The sequence below is a fragment of the Corvus moneduloides genome, chromosome 3 (genome assembly GCF_009650955.1).
Source record: "Corvus moneduloides isolate bCorMon1 chromosome 3, bCorMon1.pri, whole genome shotgun sequence".
Taxonomy (NCBI): Eukaryota; Metazoa; Chordata; class Aves; order Passeriformes; family Corvidae; genus Corvus; species Corvus moneduloides.
The window spans coordinates 88,187,098-88,208,040 of record NC_045478.1 but is presented as its reverse complement, the minus strand read 5'-3'; the positions used below and the strand labels follow the sequence as shown (position 1 = coordinate 88,208,040).

At 39.9% G+C, this 20,943-nt stretch overlaps 1 protein-coding gene across 1 annotated transcript in view; it reads left to right on the top strand.

The window, feature by feature from the left end:
* The window catches only part of KIF26B (kinesin family member 26B), a 285,388-nt gene that overhangs the window by 157,248 nt on the left and 107,197 nt on the right, over window positions 1-20,943 (top strand). The window contains exon 5 of the mRNA XM_032102636.1: window positions 19,800-19,983. Within this exon, the coding sequence (XP_031958527.1) occupies window positions 19,800-19,983 (184 nt within the window). The remainder of the gene's footprint in view (window positions 1-19,799; window positions 19,984-20,943) is intronic.

The following is a 20,943-nucleotide window of genomic DNA, read 5'->3' as shown; positions in this document are numbered from 1 at the left end:
TTTTCAGCCCAAAACTTACTGGAAAGAACCCATGGTTACAGAATCATTGAAATTCTAAAAATAATTAGGGCAGTAATGAGACATAATTATACCTACCTTGTTATTGGAACTCAACTATGCAGCACTGAAAATACCATTCTTGGAAAGAAAATTCATCCCTAAATATCAGTCTCTGAATTCTCAAGCATATTTGCTTGAGCACAATATGTTAGTAGTATTTAAGCCACATTTTAGGTATTTAGACGCTTAACCTCCAGTAGCTTTAGATACTACTGAAACTATGCAAACAACCATTCAAAACTGGGCCCTTTCATTATTGCAGCAGTGAACATTGTACTAAACCTTGAGAGAGCAATGAATTTTAAAAAAAAGTATTTAAGAGAAGTGAACACATTTTGAGATGGAAGTGAAAGCCAACTCTTAATCCTATTTGTGGGCTTTGCTCCAGCTGGGCTAGCTGTGTGGGTAAGGGAAGGCAGATTTGGCATTGGGAAGCAATAACACTGAAGAAGATAGGGATGAAGAGATGCAGTAAGCAAGAGTTAAACTGTATTCTGTATTTCTGGGAATGCTGCGATGAGGAGAGGAGAGTTCCTCTCTACAGTGTTACGATGCAGGAGCATGGGGAATACTGGCTACAGTGTTGTGAGAGAGATTGGGAAATGAGGGAGTTCAGAGGAGGGGATTAAGAATAATTAACAAGTCCTAATAAAAGACTAAATGAGTATAGTTTGGCTAAGTGGTGACTAATATGGCCTAAGGGATAGAACAGCCCACAAATGTCTGAGGGATGGAACTCCCACAAAGAGAGAGAGAAGAATTATTTAGCGTAAAGGATGAGTTGTAGCTATAAGTAAATGGAGGAAATTAGACAAAGAAGAATTTAATCTCAATATTGGGAACAATTTCCTGAACGAGAGTTCAGTTATTACCCCCTGGAATAATCATCCTCAAGAAATGCGGGAGCCTGACTTTTCCCTGTATTAAACACTTGGCTGTAAAAATACCACACACACAACTGGAGCAATCTTAATCTTAGTGTGAGGGAATAGAGAAGGTCTAGGGGTCCACCACCCTTATGCTCTCTGAAGGAATAACACAGCTGTGGACCTGTTTTTCTTCCCTGATCTGTAGGAGTATTTTTCTCTGAGGAATCAGTTTAAATTCCAAGGTATATTGGCATATATACCTGTATAGATGCAGCTGCCCTTGTGCCTGGGGAGCAGCTGTGCTGGGGAGGACCCGGGGTCCTGCTGGACAACAAGTGGCCCCTGCCTGCAGCGTGCCTGGTAGCGAGGGACAGCAGCAGCATCCTGGGCTGGACTGGCAGGAGCAGAGCTACGGGTCAAGGGATGTGACTTTCTGTCTTGGCTCAGCACTTGTTGTGCTCTGTCTAGGCACTGTGTCCAGCTCAGATGGTCTCCAGTGTGGGAGAGAGAACAAGATGAAGCCACAAGGCCCTGGTTTGAGCAGGGGGATGTACTAGAGACTAGCCTTCCAGCATGAATTATCCTATGTATATCAGTCTGGTTTTGCTAAAGACAGTGATAACCTTTAGAAGTTTTTATAAAACCAGTTTATATCAGTTTATTCCACAGAAAGGTATGAGATTATGTAAAAGTATAGGGAAAAGCTGAGGAATATTTTAGTGGTGGGGTTTATTTTTATTTTTAATTTAATTTTTAAAAATTTTATTTATCTTATTTGATCTTAAAAAAACATAGTAGGAGTCTTCAGCACCACCAGCACCTTGCACACCTAATAATATATACAATAATATCTTTTTTTTATTGTTAATTAGGTCTTCATATTTTTGCTTTGAACAGACCCTGCTGTATTGATAAACTTTTTTTTTTACCTGGAAAAGAAGGGAGCCTCAGAGAAACTGTAAACAGCATCAAGTCCTTGAGACAGTTCTGCCTGTCTAAGGCACAGCTGTGTCTGAGGAGCCTGTGGCTTCCCCACTGTCCCGTAGTGACATATTCCTGACACTGCTTTCAGTCACATCCCCTTTGTGCCGGTGCTGCCTCTGGCAATGCCTTTCTTTGGAGCAGACTGCAGTGTGCTTTCTGTGTGTGCTGTATGAACATGGTACTACTGGGAGCTTATGCAAATGCCATCACTGGAGCTTCTTCCAGCTGTAGGGAGATGGTGCAGTGTTGCTCAGGATGTCTCTTTGCTGCCAGGAGGGCATGCTTCGCTTGCTCTGACATTCTGCCTCTTGTGCAAACATTTATATTGAGGCCACCTGAGTTTATAATGCTCAAACATCTGAACTTTATGCAGGTGTAAACAAGTAGTGAGTTTGCAAGGTAATGAAAAATCAGGCCTCAGGACCTCAGGAACAGGCTCCATTGTTATTTGAGTAAGGAGACATGCAACAGTGATTCTAAAATCTCAGAAGAGTTTTTGCAAACATGCTTAAATCAAACTGCAGTTAGAGAAATGAAATTGAAAGCCATGTTATGGCAACAGCTGGAAGGAAGATCAAAGAAAGGACCATGGTGGCACAGAAAAAGAGAGAGGCAAAGGGAATCACTCCTCTCCATGCTTCTGGCTACATCTTGATTTCATGCCACAGTTTACTGACCTCCCTTCCCTTTCCTTCTGGGTGTTTTGCCAATGTAACTCTTCGTGGGTCAGTGTTGTAAATTGGATCACTGGTAGGATAAAAGGACAGCCCTTGGGGGTGTGCTTGCTCTCCCAATATGACAAACCATGACCAGCAGGGCAGCAGAGGGAACTACAGATCATCTTGGCTGTTACATGTGAGCCTTGGCTTTTGCACTGAAGTAATTGAACATGCCTTTTCCTTCAGCTGTTCCAACAGACAAGGTTTGCATCTATACAAGAGAGATATGTGCTATGTCTATTTATGTTTGTGTGTACTTTGCTAAGTAAATTATATTCAACTCATTGCATTGCAGAGGTAAAAATTACATTCTGTGCATGTTTGTATGGAGAAACAGGGGTAAAGGCTTAACCTCTTCAGCCCTCTGCAAGGGAATTCTTGGGTTACTGGTTAAATGGAGTCCCAGTGGGTGTTTGCATCTCTCTCTGCCTCTCCCAGTTACACACATGCTGTGTGTTTTGCTCTTTCATAGCCACTCCTGCACATTGGATAGCGCAGACGAAAGAAACAGATGCAGTCAGAAAGCTGCAGGGAGAAGTTTGTAACGTGCTCTTCAAAACCTCCTATAAATGAGAAAAGTATTGCTAGAGCAGGTACCCTGTGGGGTGGGAAGTTACTGTGAAATTCAGTCGAGACACCTTCTCAGATGCAGTCTGTTAGGCAGTAGTAGTGTTTGCCCAGGGAACTGTAATTCTGCCATTCCTTCTGGCTTTGTACCATCTCTGTGGATTTGGGGAACTTCATGGCTTTCTGGCTTCACCTCCCTACTGTTGTACTTCTGTGACGGAAACTACAGCTCTAACTAGGAACATCTGAGCAAAATGTTTTATTGTCAGACACAAAGAAAAGTTTCTTGCATTTGATTTTCTAACCATAATGTGGTAAAGGTAATGACGGAATGGAAGGCAATATAATTAATGTGATTATAGTTATTTGGATGGGGAAGTGGAGGAGTTTTATTACCTTCTTTGCTTCTTTTGTAAGTTTCAATATTTTGAAAAGTATAATCAAAACAATATGTTTCCTTGGTTTAGACATCAGTCACTATGAAAAGTTCCTAACATTGAGATACACAGATGCTGTTTCATGAAGGGAGGGCTTATATTACATGCATAAGACGTTCCTAAATGGGTCTTTCTCTTTTTGAGTCAGCATACCAAGAACTAAATGGATAAAAACTGGTAAAGCATTATATCAACATTTAGTAATATTCAGTTATTGCAAGTTTCAATAGTATTTGTATTTTTATTAGCTGACCTAATTTTCATCCTTTCCTCTTTTCATCTGCTATTTTAGCAGTCATTTGTGGATTAGGAAGCTTTTGGTTTTGTATCTAATTGGGATAAAGAGTGGGACAAATTTCAAACTCTCCATAAACCAGCTGCTGTGAAATCAGTCAGAAGTATTTGGAGCAAAGCTAACTTAGATTTCCTGAAAATTTTCCCCAGATGTTTTATGCACAGTTACATCTCAATGTCTAAACTATGTTTTCTTTTCTTGAGGTTTGCAAAGTGTGTATGTGGCATTGCTTTTCTGGATATGGGCTATTTCTGATCTGTACACCTGCACAGCCTTGGGAGCAGCAGACAGTGGTTGGATGGGGTAAAGCTCCACAAGTCTGGGTAGTGTCCACACAATTTCTCCTTTAACTCTTATCAGGTTAGTAAAGAAAAGCTATGTGAACCATTGTTTTTTGGTTTAGAAATGAAACTATCAAAATTCCGGTTTGAATTAGACACAGCATTCTTTTCAACTGGATACAGACAATTTTATTTCTCTTTCCATCTATGCTAAAGCTTAAAAAAAAAACAACTATGTGTGGTTTTAAGACACTGAAATGTTTCACTGGTTTTAAAATTCTAGTACATCCTTTCATCCTAAACACTGTCTATGACCAAAGCTATTAGCCAAATTCTAATCCCTGTGCTAGAAACCTAAGAAATGGAGTATTCCATCCTGCCCTGTGTTATGTGGCTGTTCTTGTAGGGAGAAAAGGTAGAGGAGTTGTGTTAGCTCTCAGCACCAGTAGCTCTGGGCACCACAGTAGCACTTGCAGGCTAGGCTGGAGTAGTGGCTAATGAGCCAGCTGGTTTACCACAACCTTGAGGGACCCTTCTAGTGTTCCTGCTAAATTATATGTGGGCAGCTGATGCTTCACTTGGTAGCTTTTGGACAGAAAAGTGCTCCTTTGCCAAGGAACAGCCACCTGTGCCTTGCCTCCTTGAGAGTGTGTATTCCTGCCCTGAAGAATTCAGAGCTGTGTTAGTGGTTAGTGCCTGGAAATACCACACACTGATCGCCACCCTCACGTCTGAACTTGCCATTTGCGAAAAAAAAAAAAAAAGAAAAGAAAAAAAAAGATGTCTTTTCCCCTTAGCTTTGGAATGATTTAGATATTATGTAGGCTTTATCTCGATGGTATTTTCTTTCTCTAATTCAACCTGCAAGGATTTATATAACCAGCATTATTGCAGACTAATTAAAACTAACAGTCTTCAAACGGTCTCACATACTTCTTTATACTTCCTTTGCTCATGGCGATGTGACAGACGGTGTTCAAGAATCCAGAATAACTGCGCTTGCTTCCTGTTATATAAGATGCCTCCTTAAAATAGACTGCTGAAAGACTTTTTGAGTTGGTGCTTTTTTCTTTTCTTCCCCCCAACCAGCTTCACAATATCACATTGTTGCCAGTGTGACTGTCTGTCTGCTTCTGCTATAATCTTATTTAGTCTTGGTAGAAAAGAACATGAAAACAAGCTTTGTTTTTGTCATTCCATGCTTTCCTGTGACATCAGATAGAGAAGGGGAAACGACATGGTCACATGCCCTATATTTATACTCCTTTAATTACTAAATGCCTTGCTCTTTGGAGTTCTCATGATAGTGAGTTCATCTGCAGCAAAGGCAGCAAACCTCTCTCTGCTTGCGAGACAGTTTTACTCCCTGCCAGGTGTTCAAGGGCAGATGCAATTCAGTCATGCTTGAAAAAATTCTCTATCTTGCTTGGTAAATAATGATAGTGTAATCATGCCTTGCCCTCCTAACACACATCGTGGTAACCCCAGTTTGGCTGGCTGCCCCACCAGCCAGCTTTCCTGGGAGCCTCCTAACAGTTGTATTGATGAGCTCCACGCATGAGCTGGTTGCCTTGTGTTCTAACTTTCAGGTTTTCTGTAATCTCCTTCTTCAAGAGAATGAATATTTCGTGCTTCTTTTTCTTTCAACAGCAATACAGGGCATACATCATGGTATTGGATTAGGTCCACAGACAGGAATTGCTTTTATAATTCAGAAAATGCCTGTTCCTGAAATTTGTCCAGCCCCTTAAGGTCCCATTAGTCTCAGTAGGAGGTAAAGGCATGCACCACATACCACAGGAGATGCCTGGATCCTTGTAAAATTGAACTTCCAGAGAAAATTTATCATACATTCAGAAACAAGTGACCCAAGATTGGCCTCAGTAAGCTTTGGAGCACAGTCATATCTCCGGAGGGTCGTTGAAACTGCCCCTTACATTATTGATTTGAATTTAATGATCAGAGTGTGCCTCCTTGCAGTGTGAGATGTGTGAAATATAACCATGCAAAAAGGCCCACAGATACACTGTTTCTCCTGGTACTAATTGTGTCACATAGTCCATGGGTCTTCCTTCCGTATCTGCATTTTCAGAGATAGGTATTTAGAACAGAAAATAAATCCAAAGAGGAGGAGGATAAATGCTCTCTAGCTGGGGGAACAGAATAGCAAATGAAAGTCTAAGTTGGTGCAGTGGGCAGGAGCTAATCATAGAATAAAGACTGTAACATCACCCCTGGGGGAGCATTGGACTGTTGGTGACGAGCTGAATGCATTTCATCTGCCTGCTGTGTTTCTGATAGTACCTGTTTAAATGAATTGATGTGGCAGTAACCAGGCAAAAAGAAAAACAGGTAACATGACAGATGGAAAATAGCTACCAGAGAACATAATAAAATGAGGGAAAAAGGAAGTCAGTGATATTGATGACTGAAAGGGAGAGATCTGTGGCCAGTTGCTTTGTCTGGTGAAGAGTTGTGCTGTCCCAGCTCAGGTGTGAAGCAGTGTGAAGCAGTGTGATGGTGTTTGCTTACACTAACAAGGGCCCAAATGGATTCCCTGTCCTGTGCTTTTCTTCTTTTTCTTTTCGTCTTTGGTCTGTGCATGCAGGACTGGTGTGGATGTTGATCTGTGCAGGGGAAAGTGAACTTGGCTGTATTGCATGTGTGTGTTCATCTATATACAAAGCAACAATTTTTGTTATGGGGCATATTTCTTCTTGCCAAAATCATTGTATCAGTAGAGCCATTCTTGAGTAATTGCAAATTTGTCATTAGGTAGTACTTCATGTTGTATTTCCTTATTCTCCATGCTGTTTAGGAATAATCTGACCAGGATAAAGACTTTCACACTAAGAAGGCTATTTGCTGTAACCATACTGTTGAAATGACAGTGGGATAATTTATGTTTAAACAGGGGTAAAAAAAATATATTTATGTGTCTTGTCCGTCTATATCAGCTTTGCAGTGTTTTTGCATTGGGGACACACAGTGTGTGACTGTGGCTTTACATATCAGGGAGAAGAATAAAGTTTATATTTAGAAATTTAGTATGCTTTGTGGTGTAAAAAGGTTGTGTTATCAGCTACTTCAAGCTAAAGTACTTTAAACCCCTCTTGCCCCCCAATATTTGTCAGTCTTCTCAGTTGTAACATTCATTCTTGAATGACTACTTGACTGAGGCTACTTCAGTGATGCCCACAGTTTTTGGTGATATTGCAAGTGCATAAAACAGAAGATTTACTAAAAATAACTAAATTTTGGGGAGCATGGCCTCCCATATGGCTGTGTACAAAGCTGTGGAGAGCCCCACTCATTACTGTGAGTCTAATGGGTCCTGTTAGAGCCAAAGGACTGGTATAAAACTCTGTGGCTTAGTGAGAGGGTGCAGGGGGAATTTTTTGGTTGTCAGAAATCAAAGGGCTATGATATATGGATATCTGCAAAAAGCCTTTTAGAGAGGGCTGATTGCAAGCTACATTTGCTGGGTACCAGGTCACAGAAGAATTGGGATGGGAGCGTGAAGGGAGAGTCTGCTTGAGGCTCCTCAGAGTACTGCACAGGTTTGTTATGAGCTCAGGAGGCCTAAACTGATAAATCTAGGAAGCTTGAATTAGTCCCAAATGGATCAGTATCTTCCAGATAGAATGAAACTTTCATTTTGTTCAGAAGCTTCAACAGGAATATGTTTTATTGTGAAGGAGCTGAGGAGTTCTTTAATACAAAGAGGCAACCTCAGACACAGCAAATCAGTTGGTCAGCTTAATTTTAACTATATTACCCCGTCAATAAGGTTTCCATCCTCTGTTGTTTAAATCTGATAAAAGCATTTCAAGTGAGGGCAGAATCTTGTGATGTTGGAAACTAAATTCTGAGTTCTATTTTCTGGCCAGTTTAGGTTATTTAAAATGACCAATATACCGAATGTGTGAGTGTGATCAAATTTCCAAAATGGAAAATAATGACTTCTCTTTCTGCAAACATAGGGTGAGGCAGCATCTGACCTGCTTTAGCCTTGCTGCAGGTGGCTGTAGTAGGGCAAAAGGAACAGATGAATCTCTTTGTTATCATCTGCTCTGGAAAGCAAAGTATACTCACTGTACACAGAAAGTGCTCTCCTTCTCCTGTCCTCTGGTATAAAAGAAATATAGTAAGAAATACAGTTTTTGTCTTATTCTTAGAGGGGGCCATGTGCATTTTAAGAGGCAAAAGGTTTTTCTGGGTAATATTACCCCTTGTATTTGTAATATCTAGTGTGGACCCAGGAGACTCAGAGACTGCAGTGCCTTTGGTGTTACAGAAGAGCAGACAAGACCCTTGCTAATTCCTCTAATATCCCTCCCCCCTGCACCCCTGACTCTCAGCTATATTTCAGCAATATTGAACAGGAGTTACTGGCACTTTATTCATGTGGAACAGCAAATACAGGTTCTATCAACAAATCATGAAAGAGATTAAGATCCAAGTAAAATCAAACAGCAAATGTGTTTTCCTGCCCTCTTTATATGAGACAGGTTGAGTTTAGAGAAACATTTTTGCATAAAATTTTGAGCCATTGCAAATAACTTATTTTCCCACTTCTGGAGGTATTTTCAAAAATTTGCTTTTGCTAAGAAACAAACTTGTTCAGTATAGTGGTTTGTGCAACTATCTGAGAAGTGCCCTCAGAACTGAAAATTAATTGGCTTTCACTGAAATCTGAACAGGTAATGAGCAAAAAGCTGCAGATTAAAGACTTTACATGTCATAAATTCTGCTTTTTGGTGCCTGGGCTGCACATTTGTACAGTTCAATTCTTTCTGGCAACGCCTTACTACTCTGTGTGGTGTATTTAATTTCATGGGGTTTTTTTAAATTTCACTTTACTGGAAATAGAAAAAAAAAAGAACAAAAGGTTTGTTTTAAAAATATCAGAAATTGCCAACACTAATAGTGTTTTCCAGTTTCATAATTTTTCATAATCATTCTGCAGCATGATTAAAGTAGGTTAAATATTAAGGTCAGCTCCCAAAGGAGGTGGGGTCCAAGCCAGCAGAATGCTGAGCATTCCTGCAAGAGGCTGGGCACATGGGACTTCCCCTGAAAGTGGTAGGATATGAGGACATTTAGTGTTGTGTAGAATTACTGCCTGAGACTTCAGTAGATAGAGAGAGGTTTTATCATAAAACATTGAAGGTGACCTGGGTGAAATTCGTGTCATTTTTTTTTCTCAGCAAGAAATGTGGATTTCATTCAAATAATTTCATTCAAATGAAACTAAATTCATCAGCATGTGCTGATTAGCTAATATGCTACCAGAAAGTAAACAATTAAAAAAAAATTTAATGTGTTTTCATAAAAATCTTGCAGAAAAGAAGTAGCTATTACTATTTTCAGTTTGAAACTGTAGTTTGACATTCCTCCAGTTATATTTAAATTAATATACTGAAAATTAAAGATTTAATTTTGAATTTCATAAATTTCTGAGACTGACACCAAGTGATTCTGTTGAAAATTTTCAGAGAAAGTACATTTTGAAAGAAAAAATACAGCATGATATTTTATTGCTTTCAGATTTACATTGACATTTCTTTCATAGCATCATTGGATTGTAGATGCTGGAAGGGACATCAAGATGTTTCTAATCCAACTTCATGCTCAAAGCAGGCTCAGCTCTGAGGTCGGACATGTTGCCCAGGCTTTTATCCATTTGGGGCTAAACTTGCCCAAGCACAAAAACTGCACAGCATTGCTTGGATGCCTTCAGGGTGAAAAAGCTTTTCCTTATACCCTGTCCAAACTCCTCTTTCTTCAACATATGCCCACTAGCTCTTGTTCTCATTCCATATCCTGGTATGGAGCACAAGTCTGTCATCTTGGTACCCTTCTTGTAGGTACTGGAGGGGATGCTATTAGGCATCTTCAAAATCACCATAACTATTTGTGTGAATCTGCTGAGAAAATATAGATGAATTTATTAGGTCCCACCATTCGTAAATTTCTTTGAGCTTCAGCCTGTCTCTAGGAAGGTGGGATCATAAAATTTCTTCCTTTGTTTTGTCTGCTTTGTGTATCAGCTGTTGGGACTGGACTGATTTTAGGGTGTGTGCAGTCTGCTAAGAGGAAGACCTCAGACTTGGACCATAGCATGTTATTTATAGTAACAGTGGTAGTCTCCAGTAGCTGAAAACAATGTGTATCAAAGAATTATCACCATCTCCTGGTGGTGACTTAAATAAGTCCAAGGCAAAACTAACAGGAACTCTCAGAGGAAATATTTTTTACTATGACAGGAGATGGCTTGTCAGAGCTGGGCTTAAGTGCATTGAATTTCAGTGCATCTGCATTGTCAGAATAGTTTACCATTTGTATGCTGGTGTTATTTTAAATGTGCTGACCTCAAAAATATTGATGAGGCAAAACCCCCTGTAAAACATACCTGCCTTTTAACCTTTTTATGGTTCTGCCAACCGGAAAGTTAAACAATGACAAAATGGACTGTGAATCTGTGTGCTGGCTGCATTTTCTCCTGGTGTTATGAGAGGTTTTTGCTGAATGGGACAGATATGAAGCAGAATAGCTTTCTGCACAGTATGTGGTCAGGCTTTAGCATTCAAGGTAATAGAATAACTGTAATCGTATAAGCTCCATAAAACTTACAGCTAAAGAATTTTCTTTATGTGATTTTAAGGACTGTTATTAAATGGCCAGTGGTCTGTGGGCCCCTCATTGCAAAGCTTCTGTTAGTCACGTTTTTGAGCTGTCACAACTGCTCATGAGGAGAGTCAGCGAGGGGCTGACTAACCAGGAGTCCAGTCCAATGGTTTGGCATTTCCTGTGTTATCTCAGACATAGGGAAAATCTGCCAGCTATTCCTTGGGGAACTTTCACAAGAAGGCAGTGTAACTGTAGATCTATACCTTTATTATTTTACAGTTAACAAGTGTAACATCTGTGTATATTTCTTGTTTTACACAATAACACTACAAAGATAAAACAGTGCACATCTCCTTCCACTTAGTGGAAATGCTGGTGCCTTGCAAAATGAATCCTCAGTATAAATGGGCAATATGTCTTAACACCCAAAGGCTGAGCTGGATGGAGCCTGTTTCTGTCCTTTCCTTGGAAGATACTAGAGTCCTTGCCCTCAGCTCTGTGTGACTGAATTAAAGTCTACTCTGGTTTGAAAATGGGTTGCCAAGTAACCATGGTGGTAACTGGTAAGTTCTTACATTTAAATTAATTTGAGTTATAGTAAATATATCTGTTTTTCTTCCTATATTCAACTAGTGATAAACATCTTATTTTATTTTATCCAAGTATAATTGGTCAGCTTGCTTCATGCATTAAGCACGCAGTGACACATATCCAATTGATCCTCAGAGCTTTCCAAGGAAAGGATAATGTTGTGAGCACTGTCATCTGTCTGACTACCATTTTTTTATAAAACCATTTTTTTGTAGAGAAAAACAAGCTAGATTATTAGTAGAAACAACCTTTACCCACTCTTTAAAAAAATTGACTAGTGATTTCTCTTCTTTGTTTGATTGCTGAACATTTTCCACATGGTTGGGTTCTTCTGCTTGTTACCAAAATCACTCTTTTTCTCTAAAAATGCAGGTTGATTATGTGTGTCTGCAGTCAATAACAGCAGAAAAGGTGAATCTGGTCATTTTTGTAGTGTGTGTGACCACTACCTTGGTCAATAATGCCTGAAATGTAGGAACCATATTAAGAAGAGAAGGAGGAGAAAAAGAAAGGAAAGAAATCAGAAATTATATTTCTTTAGCTAAATGTATCAAGATATTGAGTCAATATGTAGTTTTCTTGATGGGTACCATTGAAGGACAAGGGTATGACCTCTTGTAGAAATTTCAAATGTGGTGGTTCGTTTGAGTTGTTTCTTTTTTTGCCAACATTACCTTTATGCATGAGTGCTAATGAATAATCCTGTTGCCAAAGGCAGAAAGACATCTGTCACCAAATCAGAGTTTTCCAGGAACTTACAGGTTAGAGAAAAAGATCTCTGCTGGAATACAGTGCTGCCTGCAGAAGAGAACTTTGTGAATCAAACAGTGATGACATGAGAAGGGGTTTGTTTCAGATCTTGTCCTATCCTTCTCTAAAACTGGGGGTTTCCCTCAAATAACAGCTGTTAGAATATGAGTCCTCTGTCCCACAGTATAGTTGTGTAGAACTTTGAGCTTCTCCTTAAGCTCTTGGTCTGAAAGCATACTCCTCATCTTCGTTTTGCTGCAATCTAGGAGCAGCTCTGTTGCCAAAGAATTTACTCAACTTTGAAGCTAGTATAAGAGCATGTCTGTGATGTTAATTTCACTGAGTTTGCCTGTGTGCCTCAGCTTTTATAAGACCTATACAGAATAAAGTTTGAAGATCTATTTTGACTTTTTATAATTAATTAAATTAAAAATAAGGAGTTTCTTGACAGTTACAGTACAGTTCCTGGGGAGAGGACAGTCACTAAGGCACTGTGGCCAAAATGTCTGAACTACCACCCAAGATATGAAAGATTAGAGCCTGGGACAGCTTTACTGTTGCTATGAAATTGAATGCATGCATAAAAATAAAGAGAACAATAAGGGGCAAGTGTTTACTGGGCTTTGGAGAGATGTTTATTATACCTTCTACAGAATAAGCAGAAAGCTCAAATTATCTCCAGATTTTAAAGGCATTGTAAAATAATTAAACACAAATACTAAGAATCTTACTGGAACTACAAATCCTGAAAGTGTTCCTCTGAGGATTTTTATTTCATTCCTTACATATCTTACTAGGCTGCAGCACCACAGCCCTGGGTTTGGCCACCCCGAGAATTGAAGAGGAATACAGTTTGTCCTGATTCTTGTTTATAGCTTGTAGCTTCCTGTTGGAAGGCAGGGAATGAGGACTGAGAAGGGACATGGCAAGACAGCTGCAAGATTTATCACTTTGTCTTTTTGCTTTCACTCTGGGTGAGAAAAAACTGTTCCATGGAGAGGTATGAGGAAAAGCTCTTGGAGGCTGTTCTTGCTTCTTGAACAAGCTTCCCAGGTGGTACCCCTGGTTTGCAGCAGATGGTGGAGGGGTGGGAGCAAGCTGTTAGCTTGTGGGTTAAACATCCTCTAAAGCATCTTTCTTCTCTTTGCTTTAGAAGATGCAAGGGAAGGCATGGCACAGAGGAAGCCACGGCTCCTGGCCAATTTGTTGCCCTCCAGATAGAAATGTGAGATTTATATGAAACCGCAGTTCATACCACGTGCCTCAGATTTTAAGGCTGGGAAAGACCTTGCCATAGAATTCAGGCATATTAGCCATGTCAAATAAGTATGATTTAGAACACCCTTGGAACAAGCCCATTTAGGAGGTCAAAGCAGTAGCAGGCAAGCCAAAATAAATGTGAGGAAGAAGCAAGAGAGGGAAAGGAAGTATGTAGACAGGGCAGTGGCAGGTGTGGTGTCTCCCTTTTTGGTGGTAGCACTCAGGTCAGCCTGGCTGTGATGTGGCCTTACTGAGCATGCATCACCTATGCGGGTGAATGGAAGAAATCGAATAAATTTTGCTGAAAATTCGGAGAAGGTGGGTTAGAGCCCTACAGTCAGAAATGTGAACATCCCATTCAGTGCACTCTGTCCAGTTTGTATGGGCAGCATGTAGGTGACATAATTTAGTAATGAAAGATCCTGGATGAAACACTATTGAGTGACCTTGTGTGACAGAAAATCAAGACTGGCTTTTCTCACAGAGAAAGAATCTGCATGGTTGTAAATTTGCAGTATCCCATTGTTTTTTAACTTCCAGCTACCACGAGGACTTTTCTAGGAAATTTCATATAAACATGTTTACCCAAAGCAGAAAATACACTTGGAAACCATGTTGGCAAACATTTGAGTTGGAAATAATCAAAACTAGTGGCAGGATTCCAGTATTCCTTTGTTTGACATTCTGCCAGTGTCGTGGTTCAACCCCAACCAGCAGCCAAGCCCAGGCAGCTGCTCTCTCTCTCCCCCACCAGTGGGAGTGGGAAGGGAATGGGAAGGGTGAAAGTGAGAAAACTCGTGGGTTGAGATAAAGACAGTTTAGCAGGGAAAGCAAAAGCCATGCACACCAGCAAAGCAAAACAAGGTGTTAATTCAGTACTTCCCATGAGCAGGCAGGTGTTTGGCTGTCTCCAGGAGAGCAGGGCCCCATCACACATAATGGTGACTTGGGAAGACAAACACCAACATTCCAAACATTCCACCCCTTCCTCCTTCTTCCCCCCACTTTATATACTGAGCATGATGCTATTTGGTCTGGAATATCCTTTTGGTCAGTTTGGGTCACCTGTCCCAGCTGTGTCCCCTCCCAGCCTCCCATGCACTCCCAGCCTCCTCACCAGTGTGGCTGTAGGAGAAGCAGCAAAGGCCTTGGCTCTGTGTATGCCCTGCTCAGCAATAACAAAAACATCTCTATGTTATCTTCACTGCGTTCAGTACAAACCCAAAACACAGCTCCACACTAGCCACTGGGAAGAAAATGAACTCTACTCCAGCTGAAACCAGCGCAGTCAGTTAACTAAAATACTACACAGATTACATTTTACTTTGTAGGTGACAGTCTAAAACTTCTGCTTTGTTCTACGGGAGAAATTATGTCTGGGGTTAAAAAAAAAAAAAAAGAAAGAAAAGAAGAACATCAGTACAGCTCTTGTTTTGAGGGTGTGGCTGGATAATGGTGTCTTTCACTATATGTGCTCAACCTGAGACCGTAGGATACAAATGTTTCATGCTGGGTAACAAACACTGCTGATCACAGATACACAGGTCTATTTTATAGCTGATGATATACCTGCACAAATATGCTTAGAGAGTTTGCTCAGAAGACTGATTTCCAAACTAAACTTCCATCTATTTTCCAACATACATTAAAATACAGCAGGCAAGACAGTTTTGGGTAAGTAAAGGTAGTGTTTTAATTGCCATGGAAGGTCATTAACATACTTTGGGCTTGTCTAACCATCACATCCTCTGGTAAGCCATCCCTTGCAGAGATAAAGTTCATACCTTACTCCTTGAATGGTGCACCCAGCCAAGAATAGTTTTACTATAAGATGGAATTGTGCCTCCAAATACGGAAGAAAAATAGTTTTTTAGTTTGAATTAAAATTGTAAATATTTACAATAAAGTTAGTTAATACATGACTGTTTAGTATCCATAGCTTGTGAGTAATTTTCTCTGTGGAAAATATGATATGAAAATGAAATTTCACTTCCTATTTTGACACAGAAACTGATATGCCAGCTCAATATCGTCTATGATCTGGAATTCTATTTCCAAGGGTGATAAGTACTGGATGCATCTCAGTGTAGTATGAACATCCAGTAAGGAATAATTATACAGAGATACTCACCTAAGGAAATCTCTTCAGATGTCACTGATGGAGGAGTGTGTCAGTCAGTGTTACTTATCAATGAACTTTGCTGACAAAAATGTGAATAGTATTTTAAGTATCTGCTGCACCTCCTTCTAAATCTAATGAACTTAGTGGGCCTACTGACCTCTACTTTGACAGTCCTAAAGTTTTAACTTTGCCTTGCATGATGTGTTGCTGAAAAAAACATTTTGTTTTATCAAGCTAAACAAGTGTCCCTTGAATTTTATTAGCATTAATTTAGAAGCCATGAATTTTCAAACTATTCTTTCCACAGAGTTTCCTTACATATGTTGTACTGTAAGAAATCACCCCAATGACTTCTCTAAGCAAGATATTTACAGAGCTTTCCACAATGCCTTTTATTTTGCCTAGAGTTTAAGCAACTTCATTCTTGTATTGCTTATAAGTAGTATGAATAACTTAGCAGAGTTCTTTGCACCACTCCGAGATGTGCCTTTGTTCTGTGTTAAAAATAGATTATTTAATCCATTTATGTTCATTCATCTCTCTAATCATGTTTCCAAAGAGCATGCTTTCCCCCCTGCATCTCAGTATTAGCTCTAAGATGGTTTACTTCCATCTCTTCAGTAAGTCACATGGAGCATCTTCAGCTTTCAGAAAGTTCCTATCAGTCTTGAATTGTCTTCCAGGGTAGGGAAGTTACTTCTACATTCAATGTGTTTGAAAATCCCAGCCTGCTGGGGAAGTTTTAAGGTGAAAAAATATATCACCGTTTCTGGTGGGGTGTGAAAACAGTTCTGACTGCCGAAAGATATAAATTATTAAACTTGTATTTTAAAAAACAAAAAGCAGAGAATGTCCTTTCAAGAAATGATCTCAGTCTTTGCTATGGATCAGGTGGACTTTCAAAGCAGTTTCCCTTTCCTGCCAGGGCAATGTATTAGTTTTATTTGGATTGAACTTTAATCAGCTTTCTAATGTCCCCCCTGCAATTTCAGCTCTTGATCTTGTGATTATTTGCTCTGCCAGAAATCTTGTAAGCCTTCAAAAAGTCTCCAGCTGCTTGTTTGCATCGGGACTCTCAGGAAAGAAATAGTCCAAATTATCTGAAGGCGTTAATCCAAAGTATATTAGCTAAACTGGATTAAATATGCATTATTTTGGAAGGTAATTCAGTAAAATGACATTAAAGACAGTTCTGTTGTGAATAAGTATGTTCACACAGTGGTCTAATGCAATTTAAATTATACCCTTCGAAAATTGAATTTGGATCAAATTCCTTGTGAGTCTCTGTGGATGCAATCCCTACCACAGCCATACCACACACAGTGGGGAAGTGGTTTACAATGCACTGGAGCCCCCTGCACACCCCTGCATATTCCATAGCTGATATCACTTTGCTCAAATGGGAGCTAATACAACCTGGAGTATGATCAGCTTATTGTCAGCACAAAAAGCCATGCTGCCATCACTGCCATCACCATTACTGCAGCAGTAGGCAGAGTCTCAAGTGGAAATCAGAGCCCTATTATACTAGATATTAAATGAAAAAAATAAAATAGCTGGCTCCTGTACAAAGAGCAGAGCCTAAACAGCTGCTGGTGGAGCTGTGCAGGCTGTGAGCTGCACCGTCCTCAGGTCTCCCAGGGTCCAGCCTCGTGCCTTGCCTGAGAAGCCTGGTGGTCCAGAGAGTCTGCATGGGAGAGCCAGGCCTCTGACTTGCCTGGAAAAGTAAAATATGAGAATTTGTAACCTCCTGTGCTAGATCACAGGGCCAAATCAGTACCAGCTGGCATGACCAGCTGTGTTTGGAGCAATGCTAGCCACTCAGGCTGAAGGATTTTGCTCACGCAAATGTGCTCACAAGAAAGCCACACTCTGTGTATTTGTATCATATTGCAGCCTACATGTGGTTAAACTAGTCTTCTCTTCCCAATTAAATGCTCTGAGAATTACCTGATGCCTACTGCCTTTTTGATCCCCTTCAAAATTCAGTCAAGTCTGATAGGGCTTGTAAATTATTGTCTAGCCTGCCATGCGTTGATTTCCTCTCATTGGGGAAAAAAAGAGAGGCCCATGAAGTTGTGAGAAATAGTTTGTTGTTTTTCATACATTTTTCCAGTCACAGGCCAAAAATATAAGGAAAATGCAGGTTATTCCATTTGAATGCAATCTCAAAGGTTATAACTGTCAAACTAGAATGTAGTTCCAAGATTTTGAAAAGGCCAGGTACCTCCAACAGTGGTTTTTTTTTTTCAGAAAATGTTGGTATGTGCTTGGTTGGGTCAGGAAGTGGTTTGTATTACACTGTCAGCTTTGTAAAAAGAACAGCAAATTCTGGAGGAGCATTTAGTGGCAAGAGGGATAATGGCTCTGTCAGTCAATTCAGGAAACAGCTCTTAGGAAATATACTTTCACCAGGGCATGAGTCGGTGAGACCAGATGGATGACCATAGTGGATGGAGCTAGTGCTTATATTTCAGACTGGACTAATGCACTTGACTAAAGGGGTAAAGCTTTCAGTATGTTTGACCAACATTTACATTTTCAGTTGCTTCAAGTAGAGTACAAGATTTCTCTTGAAATAATTTTATAGTGAAAATAAGATGTACAGAATATCTTGATTCAGCATGGACAACTTCATAGAAGTATTAGCAATGGACAGTGTGGAAGCTGAAATAATTGAATCCTCTCAAACCATGGAGATGTTGCAAGGAAAAGGAAAAATGGTTTTGACCAACACATTTTGGGTACATTTTCTATGAAAAAGAAAGTGTATCCTTAAATGAGAGGGACAGGTTATGAACTGCAGTCTTCAGGTCAGCATGAAGAGAAAGGACAGGGAGGTGGTACAGAAACTTCTGAGTTCTAATTCTGTGTCAGGTCAGTTAAAATCTCCTAGTGTTTTTCTTTTATTAGAAATGAATTTATCTGGAAGCGCTTTGCACTTGCCATAGGCTAAAAGAACACACACTGGTGGTGCACACAGTGTGCTTGTGACCAGCTGCAATATGGCAACGTCATGCCAAGCAGTCATTTGTCCATGTGTCTGAGACACCTGATACAAACACCAGTTACTGGCATATTGATATGTGTATATATTCAGTCTCCCCTGACTCCTTTGGGTAAAATGATGTAATTACTTTTGTAAGTTTTGACTTGGATAATATAAACTGATACCAGTGTAATGGAGCTAAAGCTTCTTAAAACTTAAGAGGATTTTGAATTATTGGTCTTGAGTGACACACTTCAGCAAAGTAAGGAGAGCTACTGTCAGCACAGACTGCTTTTATACATATATTAAGTCCCAATTTGTCTGCCGAAGCAAACAAAATTGTTCTATCCATCTCTCCTTTGAGTTGGTTCTCCCCCTGACCTGCTCTGTTTAAAGTGCTCTGTTTTGCAAAAGGGAAACCATGGCACAACATGATTAATATTGATGTTACACCTGGGCAGTGCAGGATGCACAAGTGTTGGAACAAACCAGCTGCAACAAAGACTTGAATGTTGCATTATCTCTCAAAATAAAACATTTTGCAAAACAAAACTACTGAATGTTTCAGTTCCAGGAAAGCTTAGCTTTTCAATCAAAGCCTATACAAACTTCAGCATTCTTATCTGAGAATACTGTACTATTAAAAACAGTCTTCACTGTTTCCCCTGCTTAGTGGTTAATGCAGCTGGAGTTTGTATGATTGTCTCCATCTCATCACAAACAGCAATATTTTCACTGGTCACCATTTGTTCAGTTTTTAGACTGGCTTATGTTTTAAGAGGTGATAAAAATTTTGAACAGCTAGTGCAAGGCTTCTTACACCTCAGCAGAGTCACCTGAGCATTTATTACTAATTAACTCTGCACGAGTGTTCATTTCCTAATCAGACTTATGCATGAGACACAATTCTGTGTGAACCTTTTGTAATTCTAAAACAGAAATTGTCATATAGCTCATTGGTTTGGGTTTGGAGCTTTCTTGCAGGCTGAATTGTTTCAACAGGTAAGATAGTGACAGAGGCCTGATTGTGACCCTACTTAGTGCAGACTTTAAATTTGGAGCAACTTTGTGGTCATTGGCATTAAAATAGTACTAATGAGGGAAGAACAAGAATTATGAAACTATTGGGATCAATGAGGGCAAAACTGAGAGCCTACCTAAACAGTAACCTGATAAATACTTTCATTTATTCTTGTTGATGTTTGAGGTTGTTTTAGCTTACTATTGTCATTTTTCCCACAGAGCTGCTCAGAAATTGAACCTTTCTTCCAAAAAGAAGAAGCACAGGCCTTCTGCATCATCTGTTCCTGAATCTCCTCTCTTCTCTACCTGCTTCAGCAGTATCCTTCAGACTTCCCCACCCCCTGCACCACCATGTTTGTTGAGGGCAGTCAGCAAAGTGAAAGACACTCCTGGTTTGGGCAAGGTAGGCCTTGCAAATATCACCGAAACACTTATTTTCTTTGGCAGAAGATTTTATCCTTGTGCAAAACACTAAGGAAAACCATGTCCTCTCTCAGTTGGCTTTACTGTAGTTGATACCTGAACACATGTAAAAAGGCCTAACAACTCGAGTTAACTAATGCAAGTGAATTTCTAATAAAGCTAAAGTTGACTTAACACAGACAGACCTAGTTGTGCAGCAGTTATACACTTCAAAGCCCAGCTACACTAATGCACCTGCATTGGGACCACAGTGCTACCAGGTGGAGTTAATGTCCATTCTGCCAGGAGGTAATATCCATTCTGGGTTTCAGGAGTAGTTTGTCACTGTGGCTGTATAAACTGGATAGCAGTTGCTTGCTATGGCATATTTTGTGTTCCTGATCCCTTGCTTTCCAGACTGGTGTCTTGGCTGTAATTTCTTTCTGGCTCATGTTTGCTGGCTCTCTTCCAGTACATCTACCTGAACAAAACCTATGCTGATAATGATAAATTGCTCCTTTTTCCTTCTGTCGTGTTATTTCCTCCCATTCTGCATAATCATTCCCTCTTAAAATACTGTTTAGGTGCATATGTATGTTGAGGCGATGGAGGACGTGGGTATACAGTTTGCTGTTGCTTTGTAATTTGTCTGAGTGGCCCTTCCTTTTTCCCTGTTACAAGTGGAGAGCCTGGCATATTACATCTGGGAATATGCACATGCAGTTGTTGAGAAAAGCAGTTTGCTTTAATCAAGGTTGTTTCTTATGCAAGCATCTGTGTGCATAGCTTTTCCATATTCCTTGAATACTAAGCAGTGACAATGAATTTGGTGAAAGTTTTTGTTCAGAAGAGAAACTGTAATGTATGATCTAGGATTGCTGAGCATAGGATGGGCTTCAGAATTTTCACTGCTGATTTTGGATACTCGCTTTCTTATATTGTGCAGTTCCAGGGTTTCCTT